The 17,729-nt window shown below is 33.5% G+C and overlaps 1 protein-coding gene across 1 annotated transcript; it reads right to left on the bottom strand.

The window, feature by feature from the left end:
* Positions 1–14,604: 14,604 nt before the first annotated feature.
* LOC120088679 (cytochrome P450 89A2-like) lies at positions 14,605–16,535 on the bottom strand (the record flags this gene model as incomplete). Its single annotated transcript, XM_039046099.1, has 1 exon — positions 14,605–16,535. A coding segment is annotated over one exon (1,578 nt), but the record flags the coding sequence as incomplete, so codon positions are not given.
* Between the last annotated feature and the right edge of the window lie 1,194 nt (positions 16,536–17,729).

The raw sequence follows: 17,729 nt of genomic DNA, 5'->3' as shown, positions 1-17,729 counted from the left end.
AGAAGTTGTAGCTAAAAGAAGATTAGGAAGAAAATTCCTATGTGACGATGACATGGAAGACATGGACAAGTGACATGACAATACAAGTGGAAGAGATAGAACATACATGGTGAATCAAATCAATTAAAGGACTCAAATCATGACACATGATATTATTACGAATATTCCTTTTTAAACAAATTAAAAAGAAATAAAAAGAACTAATTTTTAATTTTAAAAATAATTAAAATCAAATCAAACAAAAAAGAGGGAGGCCTTCCAATAGCTACATCCTTTTTTGGAAAAAGAAATATAGCTTATTGTTATTTTTATTATCTTTTAAATATATTTTTCCTTCTTTTACTACTTAATCTTCACCCTTCATTTCTTCAAGCTCTCTGATCGACTAGATGTATGAGTGACATGTAAACCTTAGACTCCATTTTTCCTACATAAGTGACTAACAAGCGTGTTAAGTAAAATTATGAAAGGAGGTAAAGAGGGTAGGCCGATGGAGGAAGAATATTCTAAGTGTTATAAATACTTAGTCAAGGGTGAGTTTTAGATAATATAACAAGTGAAAATTTTCTAAATATGGAAGCAAAGTGTAGGCATGCATTGATGGAGAAGTGTGGACGCATGGGGTTGCGTGTGTAGCAACCAAGGCTTGTAGAGGTTAAGTGTTGAAGGCAAGGGTAAACTATGCATTGGTACTAAGGATGAACACATGAGGTGAAAGGCATGATGCGTTGATAAGGTTTGCGGCAGCCTCAAGTGTGTGTAAGAAAAGGCGTTGGATGATCGTGTAGCAGATGAGTGACGCCATACGATTGGGTAAGCGATAGTATAGTAAATAAACAACACTACACGATGAGGAAGGCGATTGTGTAGGCGGTCATTGGGCGATCATATAGTAAATGTGCGGAGAGCTAAGCGATGCGGTAGGCGAGCGTGTAGTAATTGCGCGGAGCTAAATGATGTACTAGACACTATGAAGGATCTTGCTAAACGATAGCATTATAATTTGGACAATAGCGCTAAGCGATAGGGCATTGGCACTGCACGATCGGCATCGGCGCTAGACGATGAGCTGCACGACAAGCGCTAGACGATAGACATTGGGTGCTAAACGATAGATGTTGGGTGTTAGACGATAGACGTTGGGTGCTAGACGATGGACGTTGGGTGCTAGACGATAGACGTTGGGCGCTAGACGATGGACGTTGGGCGTTAGACGATAGACGCTAGCCGTTAGATGATAGAGTATACGATGCACGCTAAATTTATATTATGAGGCAAAGGCCTAATGTAGGTTATTATGAAAGAAGGGAAGAAAAAATAAATTATTGAAGAAACTCACTAATGGGAATTGGCCGGAAGCACTAAGTGCTGGATGAGGTGGCAGTTTGATCCTTGAATAGGGGAGGCGGAAGGAAGTATAAAAGGGTAAGGAATTTCAGAAGCTCGGTTTTGGAAAATGACTTGAGCAAATTAAGTGAGATCGGTGTCGTTCGAAAGCTGAAAGAATCTAGTTTTTGAGGTTGTTTCGCCGGAGAAAGATCTCACACGAAGAATAGAAAAAAGTGAAGAATTTGCAGAAGGGGCAGATTCTCGGATTAATCAGAGCTCAAAGTGAAGATTGGAATCTCCAGGACAAATTACAAAGAATTTTCGGCAAATATTTTGAAAGTAAGAAAGTTACTCAATTCTAAACAAGTTTGTAGAATGAAGTTTCTTAAAAAGAGTCCGAGAATTTGAGTTATGAATTTTTGAAATTAGAATAGGGAATCAGTGCATAAGCAGGCAGTTGCTTGGGAAGATTAAGCAGGCAGCTCACCATAGTGAGCGAGAGCGAGCGAGAGATAAGAAAATGAGCGAGAGTCAGCGAGAGTGAGAGTGAGTTAAGGAAGAAAAGGATCTTGCTAAGGATGCAAATCTTGCTGGAAAGTTACAAATCTCGCTAGAAGTCACAAATCTCGCTGAAAAAGTCACAAACCTCGCTGGAAAGTCACAAATCTCGCTAGAAGTCACAAATCTCGCTAGAAGTGGTAAATCTCGCTCATGAGGATGATCTCGCTCATGATGATCATCTTACTATGTAATGTTGTTTTATTGGTGAAAGTTTCATGAGTAAGCGAGCTACTTGAAGCATTTTGCTGAGAATTCTAAGGAATCTAACAGCGGATTATGTCCTTTCATGCTAAGAAGAGTTAGGAGAGGCATATAAACTGTTTAAGAGCCCAACGAGCTGTGAGTGACTATAAATGATTTATAAATATTTTAATAATCCATGTTTTATTGACATTTACCTTTATGTTGGTTATTTTACAAGAAGTTCCAAGCAACGCATTTCTCTAAAGTTTATAAATGCATGCTAGTTACAAAGTTTATGAAATATGCTTTGGTATAATGGTTGAACCATGGTAGTCTTCAAAAGGAGATTCTATGACATGTTTATATTACAAGTATTTGTATTATGTTTTAAAGTATATGTGCTCTTAATGTTATGGAGCATGCGTTAGTGTTAAAGCTAAGGTTGAATGAAGCTTGATGTACTATGCTTTAAATACCTAAGGTTATCAAAGTATATGTGTTGGTATTCCTAAACACAATAAGAAAGGATACTGAAGGTAGAGAAGGTTTCCTAAAGAGATTTATATGCTATATTTGAAAACTATTCTTTTTAATACTCTTCGAGAACTTGATAGCTTAAGTGAGTCGGATACTTAAGGTAAGGAAGGTATCTAAGTAAATGTACCTAAGGTGTTGACGGTACTTAGAAAACTCCATGTGCATATAGGTAGTTCAATAAAGAGATCGACGTAGGAGTCTCTCCTAGCCATAGTTCAGTATGAAGTGGTCGAAGTAGGGGTCTCTTCTGGCCATGGTTTGGCATTGAGAATTAAAGCGATGGATGTTCATTCTCAACTAAGATTCAGTTTTCAAATACAATGGTTTTAAAAGTTTTATGTACATGTTTGCTTGGCATATTTTAGTTCCAGTATTATGTTTTCGAGCTTTCAGTTTAAGCATGAGATTTATGTTTTTATTAAGTCACTCACTAGGCGAGTAGCTCATTCTTTCAAATGTTTTTCTTTTCCCAGATAGTGGTCATCTCTCCAGAGGTTAGCTGTCATCCTGCTCTGCCACTCAAGGACTCCAGTTAAAAGTCCGAAGTCTAGAGAAGGTTTAGATGTTTATTCTGTAAATGTCTGTACATATGTGTTGCTCATATTAGGGACTAGTAAAGAATATTGGGACAGCTGAACTTTGTATGTGTTAATATGATGTAATTATGTTGTTGTTGATCCCTGATGTTCTAAGGTTATTTTTAAAGTTTCATTAGTTTGGTGAATGTTGTATATGTATTCCAGGGATCTAAGCAGGTTAAGGATGTTAGTTAGACAGTAAGTGTCACAAAAAGGGTAGTAACTACTATCGTCACATTCACTTCTGGATTAAGAAGGGTAATCTGGGAGGGGGTGTGACATGGCAAAAAGTTATGGATAACTGAGGTCGCAATGAAAGCATACACTATCAATAAAATAATAAACTTGGAGTATTCCAAGTGTCCAATTCCACAAGGCTAGGTTGATTTTTAAGTTGATTATGACTATGGACCAATGAAACCAAGGTAACCAATAAAAAGTTTATATAATGGTAGTGAGTGAAAAACTTAAAATAATAAACAATGGTAATCGGACAAGGTAACAACGTTTTGACCTTTCGAGTGATATTCCTTAAGTAATGTGGTCGTATTAGACCAGCATAATGAGTTATGCATGGACAGAGTACTACACTTATTCGGTCTTGTGTCAAGTCCCTTTAGGAGTTCTAAGCAGCTAATGCTAATGTTTCCATGGTTAGTTGGATCTTAGATCAATTTAAATTTTGTTTCTTTATCGTATGACATCTCGTATTTCTAAGGTGACGTGATAGTCCTATTTCTAAGTTCTAAATCTCATATCTCTTTGTGTCATCTGCTTACACTCTAACATTCTCAGTATTAGAGCTCCCCTAGATCGCACTACAAAATTAGAGCTTTAATGTCAGTATAAAACTGAATTTATAGGTATATAAGGTCGGTTAAAAACTGACATCGAAGATCATGTTATTAAAAGTCTTCAATATCGGTTGTCTTTAATGTCGATTTTAAACTGACATTATACATGACCAACATTTCAATGCCAGTCACCTTTAATGTCGATTTTCGACCGACATAGAAAGTCGCTTTCAATGTCGGTTTTCGACCGACATAGAAAGCCATCTTTAATGTCGATTTTCAACCGATATTGAACATCATCTTTAATGTCGATTTTTCACCTACTTTTTGTTAGTAATTTTCCGATATTAAATGTTTGTCATTGTTTTGTTATTGAAAGATTATACATATATATATACATACATATATATATATATATATATATGTATATGTAGTACATATATAGATATATATATATGTATATGTACGTAAATATATAGATATGTACACACACATACATATATATACATATATATACATACATACATACATACATACATATATATACATATACATACATACATACATACATACATACATACATACATACATACATACATACATACATATATATATATATATATATATATCAAATGTCACGGTCATACTTCTCCAACCGTGCGACACCATGATTTACCCATGATCATGGTCAGCCTTAAGAGATGCTCAAGTCCCAATTCACTTTTTTGTTTGACTCTTTGAAGCTTCGTTGGACCTTAGGTAGGTTATTCCATCCTCGATCAAACTGAACTCATGCGGAATTGAACATTCGGCCATACACGTCACCCGTATATGTATTTTCCCTCATGTGCGACTCTAGCCGACTTGCCTCTACTCTAGGCCAAGTCCTGAGGCTCGACCTTGCCCATATATGAGGCTAAGGTCATCACAATGCAACGTCGCATCACACTTCGTCAGCTTGGTTCCCAACAACACGTCCCTCACACTTCTACATCGCTTCGAAACTTCACCAGGACGAGTTCTGACCCTTCGTTGGGCCAAAACAGACTTATATAACCCTCTATCGAGGCCTACCGAGTAATTCAGATACTTATCGAGGCTTTTCGGGACATAACAATGCTTACCGGGCTCTATCAGCCTACTTCGGCGCCTATCGGGCTTCTACCGGCCTAATGGTCGCTTACCGGGCTCTATCAGACAATTACACTGCTTATCGGGACCACTCGAGCAAGTATTGGGCCAACGGGGAACTATCGTGTCCCACCGATGCTTTAGGATGATTTGATTCAATAATGAGCAGTAATCACCACATTGGGGATCCAGATAAATAAAGAAAGTAGACTAAAATGTTCATGTAAAGAAACTAGAGATAAAGTAAAAGATGTAGGTTGGTTGGCCACCCAACCGAACAAAGAGCTCATATCACAATGAATTGTGTAGTGAAGTTAGACATCATGGATTCTTTATAAATGTGCCTAGTAACACCAGTATCAATCTACCAAGAAGGAAGCAACTTCTCAATCATAGCAACAACTTGGAATGATTCATTGATATCTCATCCTTCACTTTGCAAATCATTGATGATAATTTGCAGTTCTTCCATTTTATTGACTACTAACTTGGTATCATCCATCCTGTAATCTAAAAACTTTTCCATAAGGAATTTCTTAGTACCAGCATCTTCCAACTTGTACTTCTTGTCTAATGCCTCCAACAATAGTTTTGATGTATTGTAGGTATTGTAATAAACATTATACAAAGTATCTTCAAGACCATTAAGTATGTAATTACAACATAGGAAGTTCGAATATATCCATGAATGCTTCGTAACTTTCATTTTAGGAATTACATCTTCTGGTGGGGTAATTGGGAAATCTTCCTTTAAAATGTGGGCAAGATTCGTGTGGTGAGATAGAAGATCATCTTCTATTTCCATCTCTTGAAGTTGTCTCCTTTGAACTTCTCTAGTTTTTAAGCATGAGACTTGACAATGGGTGATCCATCATATAAGAAATAGCGATTTTGGCAGAGAAGTTTGCAACAATTAGTTCAGATGTTAATTGCCTTAGATTGTTGGGAGAAAATTGATAAATGTATATATGAACTGAATACACTAGCAAACTAATTACACCTCGATAGAAATAGTACACTAAATGTATAATATTCATACTCAAAATTAAGCTAAATTATATAACAAAGCTTTGATATGGAAATAGTCAAAGACTTGAAAGAACCTCAAACCCTTTGGAGACTCAAAATGTAGTCGTGGCGTGCTTCTGATAATTTCCTTAGATTGTTGGGAGAAAATTGATAAATGTGTATATGAACTGAATACACTAGCAAACTAATTACACCTCAATAGAAATAGTACACTAAATGTATAATATTCAGACTCAAAATTAAGCTAAATTATGTAACAAAGCTTTGATATGGAAATAGTCAAAGACTTGAAAGAACCTCAAACCCTTTGGAGACTCAAAATGTAGTCGTGGCATGCTTCTGATAAGCATTATTCTGAGGACAATTATTAGTTTTGCACAAGCTGTAAGCAGACTATAGTAATCGTCTCAGGAGGATTAATGGCTAACTCCAATAAAATTGCACCTCGAATTACTCGAATCTGACAGAACTCTTGGATACTTGCTCTCAACTTAAGACAAGATCAAAAGAGAGAGAGAAAGAAAAGAGAGAAATCTTCAATTTGGAATGGGATGCTACAAATGAATAACCAAGTTGTTATCCATAGACTAGCAACTTATTTCATGTTCTCGTTTTTTATTTTTTTAGAAACAGACTTGTTTGATAACTCATCCCGTTTCTTGTTTCTAAATTTCAAGAAACGTTTCTAAGAATAGGACCAAATTTGAGAAACTACAACCCCGTTTTGTTTCTCTTTCATATAAAGTTGTTTCCTTTATCCTTTTTGAATTAGAATTCATTATTGGTCTATTTGTAGACGTGCATGTACAAATCATTATTTTCATCTTTATGTCATGTGATCAAAATCCCAGTTAAGGCATTTTTATTTCAGTTTTTTCATATTTCTTTTATTTTATTCCTATCTTTTATATTTTATACATTTTCTTTATTAATTTAAAAAAGAAAAACAAATGTTCTTATATTTATACTTTATTTTAATTTTCAATTTTAAAATTCTCCCATATCTAAATTTATAGATTACTTTAATTTTCAGTTTTGGAATATTATTTTAAATGACAAAATTGATGAATATATATATAAATAATAGCAAAGTATCATAGTCTATCTATAATAGACTACGGTAGACCACGATATATTATTATCTATGTCTATCATGACATACATAGACATAAATGTCTATCGCAAATAGACAGTGAAATTTTGCGATATTTATAAATATTTAGTTCATTTTTCTTATATTTGAAAACATCCCTAAAAAATTTTAAATAATTTTAAGTTTTAAATTTTTCAATATACATATTTATATATTATTTTGCTATATTTATTTTTATTTTTATTTTGAATTTTAAAATTTTCAATATTTAGATTTATATAATTTTTAAATTTTAAATATATCGATATATTAAATTTTTTATTTTAAATTTTGAGTTTTAAATTTTGCAATATGCATGGTTATATATCATTTTAATTTTAATATTTTAGTATTTGAAACAAACTAGAATTTTACAAGATATAAATTGTGTTCAATAAGACATTCATTTAGCTTAAGTTTAATATTTTACAACCACAACATTACATAATAATATAATTAATTTTGACTTGAATCAACATCATTTAAGACGAATAACTCAAGTGAAAAATATTATCACATATCAAACTTGAGAAACATTTGAAAGATAAAACAATAACTGTATTACTATTGTTAATTTTGTATTGAGACTTATTTGGATTTGATAATGCAGAATTTTTTATAATTTTTATTTGCATTTGATAATGTAAATATTTTTTAATTATTTTTTAATACATTGATGCATGTTTTATATTTTTATTTTTCATAATTAAATTATATTTAACTATAAAATAAGAGAAAATATAATAAAAAAAATACATGAACCAAGAAACAAGAAATGGTTATCAAACAAGTTTCTGTTTTAGTTTTTTTCAAGAAACAAGAAACATAAACAATTATTAAAAATATTCTTATTTCTAGTTCTTAAAAAACAAGAAACAAGAAACAATAACAAGAAATAGGAAATAAGAAACGAGAATGTTATCAAACGAGTCCATAGTAACTCTCTAAAATGGAAAATAAAATCAAATAAATACAAAAAGTGAAACATTTGTCAAATTTAACTTGTTACTTCAAAAAATCAAATATAACTCATTCAAATTAAAGAAACTACAAATTTGACTTTCAAACATGTTAAATTTGTACATAAAACATCATCGTAATTTGAAGTTTCAATCCAATTTGAAAGTTTCTAAACAATGAATTTAATATACACAATCAAATACATTTTTATGTCTCAAATATTCACCAAAATTTTCCATTCTTTCACTATAAATATCAAACTCCATGGAGTCCATAATCCTCCATGAACTCCGTAAATCTGAACCACATTATCACATTGTCAGGATGAAAAGAAGAAAATGGTGTTTTAAATAGATCAAGCAACTTTGCAAGCTCCCGGGAAACCGAGATCGCGATAGAGCTTGTCGACTTCATCAAGACGAAGATTGTGCTCCGGCTACTTGGAGAGGAAATCCTTCGACTTAAAAAGTAACCTGCAAAAGGAATTCGGTTTGAGGGACAAGTTTGGTGATGTCGCTCAACACACGTATCAAAATATAATATAGTTAAAACAACCATGAACGAGTATCATCTTCAACACATCGATTTCAATTCTTTTAACTACGTAGAGATCATTCCAATTTTATTTAGGGAACGGACTTTAATATAAATTAATCTAAAATTAAAGAAATAATTTAAAATGATCAAGTATGAGTACTTTCAACAAGGAGATGTCATTGGTATAGATTTCATTAATGGATCAATTGTTTACCTTTTGAATCAATTAACACGACACCTAGATTTAGAAGTATTTTATCGCTTCTTTCAAAATCAACTTTTTCGTTTATTTAATTACTAATTCATGATCTCTTGAAACTAATTAAATTAAGCCATCATTGAAACTCTTCATCAACAATCTCTATATTTTTCTCCTATAATACTAATATAGTCAAACACTAGTTTAACGTGCATGATCTAACCTAAATCTTCTTGTTACAATCAGATTATAGATCAAGAATTCATTCAAATTATTTACAAACATTCAAAATACATTAGATCAATCATGCCAAAAAGTATCAATAATAATCGAAAACAAGATCCACTATAGTGCTTAAAAATAATCCGACTACATTTAGCCTTAGACCAAGAAAAGATCAATCGAGCATGGCTTCCTAGACAAAGCTATCATTAGAATAAAAAGACGATACAAAGAAAAATTGAAGACACAAAAGGAAAAGCAAGGTAGAATCGACCCTCCAATGCTCTCGAATCGTCTATCCAATACCAAAGAACGTTTTGTTGGGGTTGGCTCTAAATCTCGTGGGTCATGTAGTTTTTAATTATAATGTATAAACAGTTTATTTATTTAATAAAATTTTGGGTATTTTATTCAACATTTAGTAGCATTACCTTATTTTGATAACACTACGAATACAACCCGCTTTGTAGGTGTTACAATTGTTGTAAAGTTCTACAAATGATCTGATCCTAATCATCCATGTAGAGACATGTGAGTGAGTCTGTTCTATACAAAAGAGTTTGTATAAGACCGGACCACAAAATGAATAGTGTCATTCTATAACATCGTTAATAGTAGAGACTTATATTTCACCAGGATGACCATAGGTGACATGACGTGTATTCTGAGTGAGTTGTGAACTCCTCCTACCTATAAAGGTGGTCCTTTGATTTGCATGAGTGAGAGTGACTAATTCACGGACTCAATATGCTTACCATTTTTTGGGAGCTAGAAACATAACTACATAAGACAAAATTCACTCTTTCCTTAATGTCGGGGTAAACAAATAAATTGCTCTCTTAAGTGTTGATTCTAGGGCTTGAATAATGTGGCGTCACACTCACTCTTGGTCCAAGAAGTGTTTGATCATAGTTCGACTATGACTTATTGTTCATTAGAGGGATTAGTGGTACTTAAAGATTTAAATGTAACTATAGGGGCAAAATGGTTGTTTTGGCCCAGTTGCACAATTTGTGAAAGGTTATCGCACTGTTGACTGGTTATATCCAATGGACAGTAAAATATATTTTTAGTGCGAAGAATGCAGCTATCGGTTTTTCATGGAGTGGTCGATAGTTAATGGATGTTAGATAATTTAATTAAAAAAGTTTAATTAACTATCCAAGTATCATTGGAACTTCAATCTATAAGTTCATAAGACCTTTCTGTAGCTCAAGAGAGATTATAGAGAATTAATTTTTTATTAATTTCAATTGTTCAATTAATTAAGGGATTAATTTATATGATATAATTAATTTATATTAATTATATGTGATATAATGAATATAATGTATTTGATAGATTATAATATAAATTTTACTTTGAGAGAAATTAAATATTTGAATATGATTCAAATACTGATTATATGGATGACATTCATATGATTAAATTTAATATGAATTTGATTTATATTAAATGCCATGAATTATTGAGAATTTTAAAACTATAGATTATATTTTATTTGATATAATGTAAACTATAGGTTATGTATTATATGTGATATAACATACAGTTATATATATATATATATATATATACACTATTTATTAAAATAATTTTAATTTAATTTTAAATTAAAGGAAGTGAAGTACAATTTCCTTCCCCTTAATACTCTCAGAGAAGAACGTGTGAGTGGGAGGTTACTTCTTACCATATAAGAACGTGTGAGTGGGAGGTTACTTCTTACCATATTCTTTTTCCTGGTTTTTTACGCAGAGAAGGTCTTTGAACTCTGGGCTACTCTTCTTGATCTCCTATCAAGAACATACAGAAACTAAGTTCTCTCTTCTAAATATTTCTTCCTCTCACAAAATAAATAGAACCCACACACTCTTGTTATTCTCATCCTACTCTCGGGAGAATACAGAGGATTACATCTTGATGGTGGCCATCTTGGATTGTTGTTTTTGGTTTGAGGAGAATTGATGACCGGTAGAAGAAGGAATTTATGAAGACATGTGACTTCAAGGGTAAGTAATCCAAACCCGAATTCCTTCACTATTTTTGTTTATTGCATGCTATAAAATTATATAGAATGCATAACTCTGTTTCTCTATAATTTACTTTTCTATGAAATTAAAATTGGGATCAATCTCTACTTCTGCATTGAACCTCATAATCCTTCACCTTTGAATTTGACTTAGACCATTCTCTCTCGGCCTCCAAAACCCTAACATTCGATACTCTAAACTATGAAGAAACAACAAATTTAATAGAGTTTGAACCTCAAGACGCTATAAAGTGGTGTCACGATGTTGTTCAAAAAATAGATGTCTTGAAAAATTTTCATAGTGGTGTGGTACTACCTGTTTAGCAGCGCTCGAATTGCTGAGATTCCACTTGTTTTAGCATCTGTTTATGTCTTAGGACCATTTTGTCTTTCTTAAAGCTCTTTTCTTCAATTATCTATAAAATTCTTCTAATTACACTTCCCGTCTCGATTTCTACGATTCAATATAAAAATGCATCAAATATCACAATAAACTTGTAAAAACCAAAAAAAAAAAAACCTAAGTTAAAGAAAGTACTTGACTATTTTTCACTTGGTTCTAGGGCTTTCGTGCCTCTTACATTTCTTCCTAAATTTCTTGGGGAGTTTGGCAACGAGGAAGGAGGTGGAAAATGGGAATTTCTAGTTGAAGAAGGGAAGGTGACGAATGGCCAAGGATGTTAATTAGAGTGATTTTCGTAAAACTACAAAGCTCAAAATATTCAATCCACCCATTTTAATCGATAGCTCAGTGAATACTTGGTTGACAACTCACCAATCTATGTCTCAAAGTTGGTTGTGTAGGGTAATAAAAGTCAGGCAAAGGTTTTATCTCAATATTTGCCTTATATGCAAATGTAAGTTTGACTTTTTTTTTTTCATTCCAATTATGACTCCTTCTTTACCGAATAAACTAGAGATAATTGTGTAAAAGAAGGCTTGGAGGGTTCCCATCCCCGTGGAGGGATTTTACCCCGTCTCCGCCATTTGAAAGGTGAGGACGGGGGCGAGGATTCCCTATCGGGGAAACGGGTGTCTACGGAGACTCATTCTCCATTTTTCCTTTTGTTTCCCATGGGAACTTTTTTTAAAAAAAAAATTCCTAAAATTCTATTTGGTTTGGGTTTGGACACTTTAGTTGAGCTTTGATTGGACAAAATTAAAAACTAGGCTAAATATAAAAAGTTAAATACCTAATATATATATATATATATAAACCTAATCGAGACAGAGTCAGGGATGGGGACAAGGCGGGGATATCCTCCCCATCCCTGTCCCATCTCTAGTTCGGGGACCCTAAAGGGGTCCCCAATTTGACCTTATCACCAAGGATTCCCCGCCTCGATCATGGGGACCTGACGAAATTCTGTCAACTCTATGCAAAAGACTCATTAAAAAAAAAAAAAAAAAAAAAGTCATGATGACGTGGAAGTACACAAATGTCAAATGACCCAAATTTTTTTAAAAAAGTTAAGTAACCCTTTGATGATGTCATGATCACGTGAAAGTACAACATTGCCCTTGCTTTCTTGTTTTCTTCTCCATATTTTTTTTTCTTTTCTTTCTCTTTTTCTTTTTCCTCTGCCTTTCTCTCAACTTCTTCTCTGACTTCTTCCACTACATCTTCTTCTTCTTCGACTTCTTCTCCAATGTGTCTTCTTCTTCTCCGACACGATGAGTTCATACAGCAGCTCTAAGGAGAGCGATTGTTGATATCGGGTACTTGGACTGTGTGAGGAAAGGAAGAGCGAGATTAATGAGAGCGAGACTGATGAGAAGGGAAAGAAAAATGGGTCTTTTCCACGTGCGAGCGAGAGCGAGAGCGAGAACGAGACGAGCGAGATTGTTTTTCTACGTGCGTGCGAATATATTTTTGCAATTTTACCCCAATTTGACGTCAGCAAAGGGTCATTTGACATTTTCTTTAAAAACTGGGGCATTTTGCATTTTTTGTCTAATTTTTTAGTCATCCATATGCCAAATCCAATAAACTAGGGAATTTCTTATGTATCATCTTTTTCCTCTGTCTTTCTCTCAACTTCTTCTCTAACTTCTTCCGCTACATCTTCTTCTTCTTCGACTTCTTCTCCGTTGTGTCTTCTTCTTCTCCGATACGATGAGTTCATACGAGCAGCTCTAAGGAGAACGATTGTTGATATCGGATACTTGGCAAGATTGTGTGAGGAAAGGAAGAGCGAGATCAATAAGAGCGAGACTGATGAGAAGGGAAATAAAAATGGGTCTTTTCCACGTGCGAGCGAGACGAGTGAGATTGCTTTTCCATGTGCGTGCGAATATATTTTTGTAATTTTACTCCAATTTAACGCCAGCAAAAGGTCATTTGACATTTTTTTAAAAAAACTGGGGCATTTTGCATTATTTACCTAATTTTTCTGTCATTCATATGCGGAACCCAATAGACTAGGGAATTTCTTATGTATCATCTTTTCCTCTGAATTTTTATGTGTTATATGTGTAAGAAATTCTCAACATCTTCTGCTATCATTGTGAAAATAAAAATTAAGGGTTATGTGATATACCCTCGACTCAATTTCAATCTAGTGTAGAACGTAATTGGTGGAAAATTTTTAAAATTTTTCTATCAATAATAAAAATTTATCACTAATATGAATCTGTCATTATTCCTTACATTATGTTATCATTGATAAAGACCTATCAAAAATCATATCAATGGTAATAGAATCTATCTTTTATTGATTTTTTTACATAATTAAGTTTTGGTAATTGATGTTTCTTTTACAGTATGAGTCTATTAATAAATTAATACAGGGAGGAATATTAGTCTAATAGGGATAGACTTTAATATGTGACCGAATAGTTCCGTTGCAAATATTCACATGTTTTTTCAATATAAAGAGTATCAAAATGATTGTTACATATTTAGTAGTTCAATACACCTTTGAATTATACAAAAGCAAAAGACTAAAATACTTTCCAAAGGAAAAAAGTACTAGAGACTATCATTCGCTATCATTTATAAATTTCAAATAATATAAGCTTATAAGTCATAGACTCTAACTATTTATGTAGTCTATCAATGACACCTCTAATCATTGATAAAGTTTATTGATGATACCTCATATTACTAATAGAGTCTATGGTTGAAGTTTAAAAGCATGTAATAAACGTTTATCAATAATCAATGATAATCTTCTATAAGTGATAGACTTCAATAACCATTTAAAATCTATTATTGGCTATCGTTGAAAAACTTCAAATAATATAGGTTTATAAGTCATAAACTCTAATCACTGGTAAAGTCTATCAGTCATACGTCATATCATTGGTAGCAAAATCTTTATTGATAGACTCTAATTGGACATTTTGGACATTTTCAATAGGTGGGTCTAAATTTTGCTATCATCGATAAATCATAGCAAAGATATGATAATGTTGGTAATAGAAGCCTATTGATGATAACATGCTAAAAAGTGAAAAAAAAAAAATCAAGATCAAATGAAAGAATCAGAGTTGTGATTTTTTTGTGATTGTCGATCTATAAAAAGAGTTTATCATTGATAGACTTTTATCATTAGATTTAAAATCTATTACTAATAAACTGAATTGAAAATTTCTTACCATAATATTTTTGTGTCTTCAATGGGCTTTTTAGACATTTTGTCTGGATAAATTCGGTCATATTTGCAAATAGTTTTAAGTTGTCTTGTTTTTGCAATATTTTAGCTTGAGAATGTGTGACAATAGTTTTATTCATCTAAAATCTGGAGTATATATTAACTTTGAGAGGCTTTTTCATGACGACGGTGAACTCTATCATCTCCGCTAGATCGACGCCGTCTTCATCCACCGCCTGCCATCGAAACCGCCATACCAAATTGGCAATGAAATATTCCAAATGAAGCATTGCTAGACCGATCGCTGGACATATTCTCCTCCCTGCTCTGAACGGCATCATCTTAATCTCTTTGCTCCCTGTTACATCAAACCCCGCCATTTCTTCTTCTTCCTCTTCGCTGCTCTTCATGAACCTCTCCGGCTTAAACTCCATCGGATTTTCCCACACTTTTGGATCCCAACCCATCTCCGCCACCATGAAACTCACACTCCCATTCTTTGGTATCACATAATTTTCCAACTCTGTATCTTCTTTTACTGCGTGTGGTATCACGAAATGTACTGGTGGGTGTCTTCTTAATCCTTCTAAAACCACTGCTTTCAAATATGGAAGTTTCCCCAAATCCTCTTCCTTCACCTCCTCCCTTGATCCATCTCCCATTACTCCTTTCATCTCTGAAAAAAGCTTGTTTTGGATTTCTGGGTATTTCACTAAATTCGCCATTATCCACTGCAATGCCGTCGAGGTAGTGTCCGTGCCGGCGTTGAGAAACTCGGAGCATAAAGTGACCATTTCGTCGTTAGTAAGCTTTCTCTTCTCGTCGGGGAGTTCCAATTCGAGCAGCGTATCAATATATGACACCACGAATTCACCATCATCTTCTTCTTCAATTTCAGCGCTTTTTTCTCTGTTTTCTCTTTCTTGCTTGGCCTTTTTTCTGGCGTTGATTAGAGGGATTAGGACCTTCTCTTGCTTTCTTCTGAGCTGCGAAAATATCACTTTCCGATAATGAAACAAAATGTTGGTTAATTTTGGCCAAAAATTAAGGACAACGAAACGCGGAAGATTTATAAGCATCTCACGCTGCACGTTCTCAATTCCCTTGATCCGGGATTCGTCAAGCGTATCCCCAAAGTACATCAACGCCAACAAACAGAACATAGCGTAGTGAAAATGATGGACAACGCAGACGGCAGTTCCAGATCTGGAGTGAGAGAGAAAGCGATTAAGAAGAAGATCCAAAACCCACTTGCGAGCACGGGCGTAGGCCTTGATACGGAAAGGACGGAGGATTTGGGAAGTGAGATTACGGCGGAGGAGACGCCAGAGTGGGCCGTAAGGAGCAGAGGCAAGGTTGTATTGATGGGTGGAGATGATCTTGTTCGTGGCGAGGGCCGGTGGGCGGTCGGCGAAGAGAGCGGCATTTTGGACAAGGGATTTGTGGGCGATAGAGCAGTCGGCGATGAAGATGGCGGGGCTGGCGCCGATGGGGAGGGTGAGGATGCGGCCATATTTGGCGACGAAACTGCGCAACAGAGACTCGATTTGGAGTGGTGATCTGCAGAGCCATAGGAAACTGGTGAGGATGGGGATTGAAGGAGGACCTGGTGGGAGCTTGGTGGAGCTGGGGAATTTGTTAAAAATGGAGATTATGAGGAAACAAACAGAGAGGGAGATGATGACTATGAGCAACCAAGTCCATTTCTGAACTTGGACTATCAAGCATCGGGATTATTATTAAGGAAGTTATTAAAATATATTTGGGATGTACGATTGAGATGAGTTGAGTAAAAAATATCTAGTACAGTTTTTGTAATCTAAAAAATTCTGATTTTTTATTTACTATTTTTGTTTGTTTAAACTTTTTGTACAATCATTTAATTACATAAATATCTTTTTAAATTTTAAACGCTCAATTGAGATGTCATATTTTAGGATTTCTTTCTTGTAGTTTTGGTATTTGAGGTAAATAAAATACTTATGTTTCATAGTAACAGCAAAAATACAATATATACTTTTGATTTTTAGGTTAAACTAAAGTTTCATATGTTAGAGTTAAAAGACATTCTTGTTTAAATATATATGTATATTACTAAAATAAATAAATAAATAAACAAACAAACAAAACTGCATATTTCAAGAAGAACGAGAATAATGGAAGCATCAAAAGATTTTATGACATAAATGTTTTAACAAAGTCTGGATTAGTAGTTGAGTGTGTGTTAATAATAGCCAACACATTTATTTATTTGACTATTTATCGTTTTGACATGTTTTAAAGGGAGTTTTTAATTATGGAATTTTGTGAGATTGTGTGAGATATTTTTATAAATTATTGAGAATATTGGTGTAAGAATTGAAAAATAAGAGAAAATTGGAGTATTTATATGAAAAAAAAATTGAGGCAACCTATAAAATTTCTTTTTTAACTTAAGAAAACTTCAATCAATTAAACTGAGTTAGTGAACCAAATATTGAGTTGATAATTTATACCAATTAAACTCAAATCAATCTGTAAGCTTGAGCCAAGCACTCGCTAAGTCTACCCAAATTCTTAATTTATTTCATTTTTATCTCTAAATTATTAAAACCCATATATTTTAGTTATTGAACTTTCTTTCTTGTTCCATTTTGACTCTACATTTTTAGAACAATCGGTCAAGTCATTGTTATGCTTAATCTCCCATTGTCTAATTCTCATCTCAGCCAAATCATGCAACATAATAACATGAAAATATGTCATTTTGATCTTAATTTTCCAATGAAAGATCAAGATGTCAAAACTAGTACTAACATAGGTACTGTTTAAACCCATAACTCAAAGTTGGAGTTCAAAAATAGAGACTCCATTTTCAAATTCTATCAATATGGAATTCTCAAGGTTGGTTCTCTTTATTTTTTTTTTCTTTT

Source organism: Benincasa hispida, chromosome 10 (genome assembly GCF_009727055.1).
Source record: "Benincasa hispida cultivar B227 chromosome 10, ASM972705v1, whole genome shotgun sequence".
NCBI classification, from domain to species: domain Eukaryota; kingdom Viridiplantae; phylum Streptophyta; class Magnoliopsida; order Cucurbitales; family Cucurbitaceae; genus Benincasa; species Benincasa hispida.
This window is presented reverse-complemented; position numbering and strand designations above follow the sequence as displayed.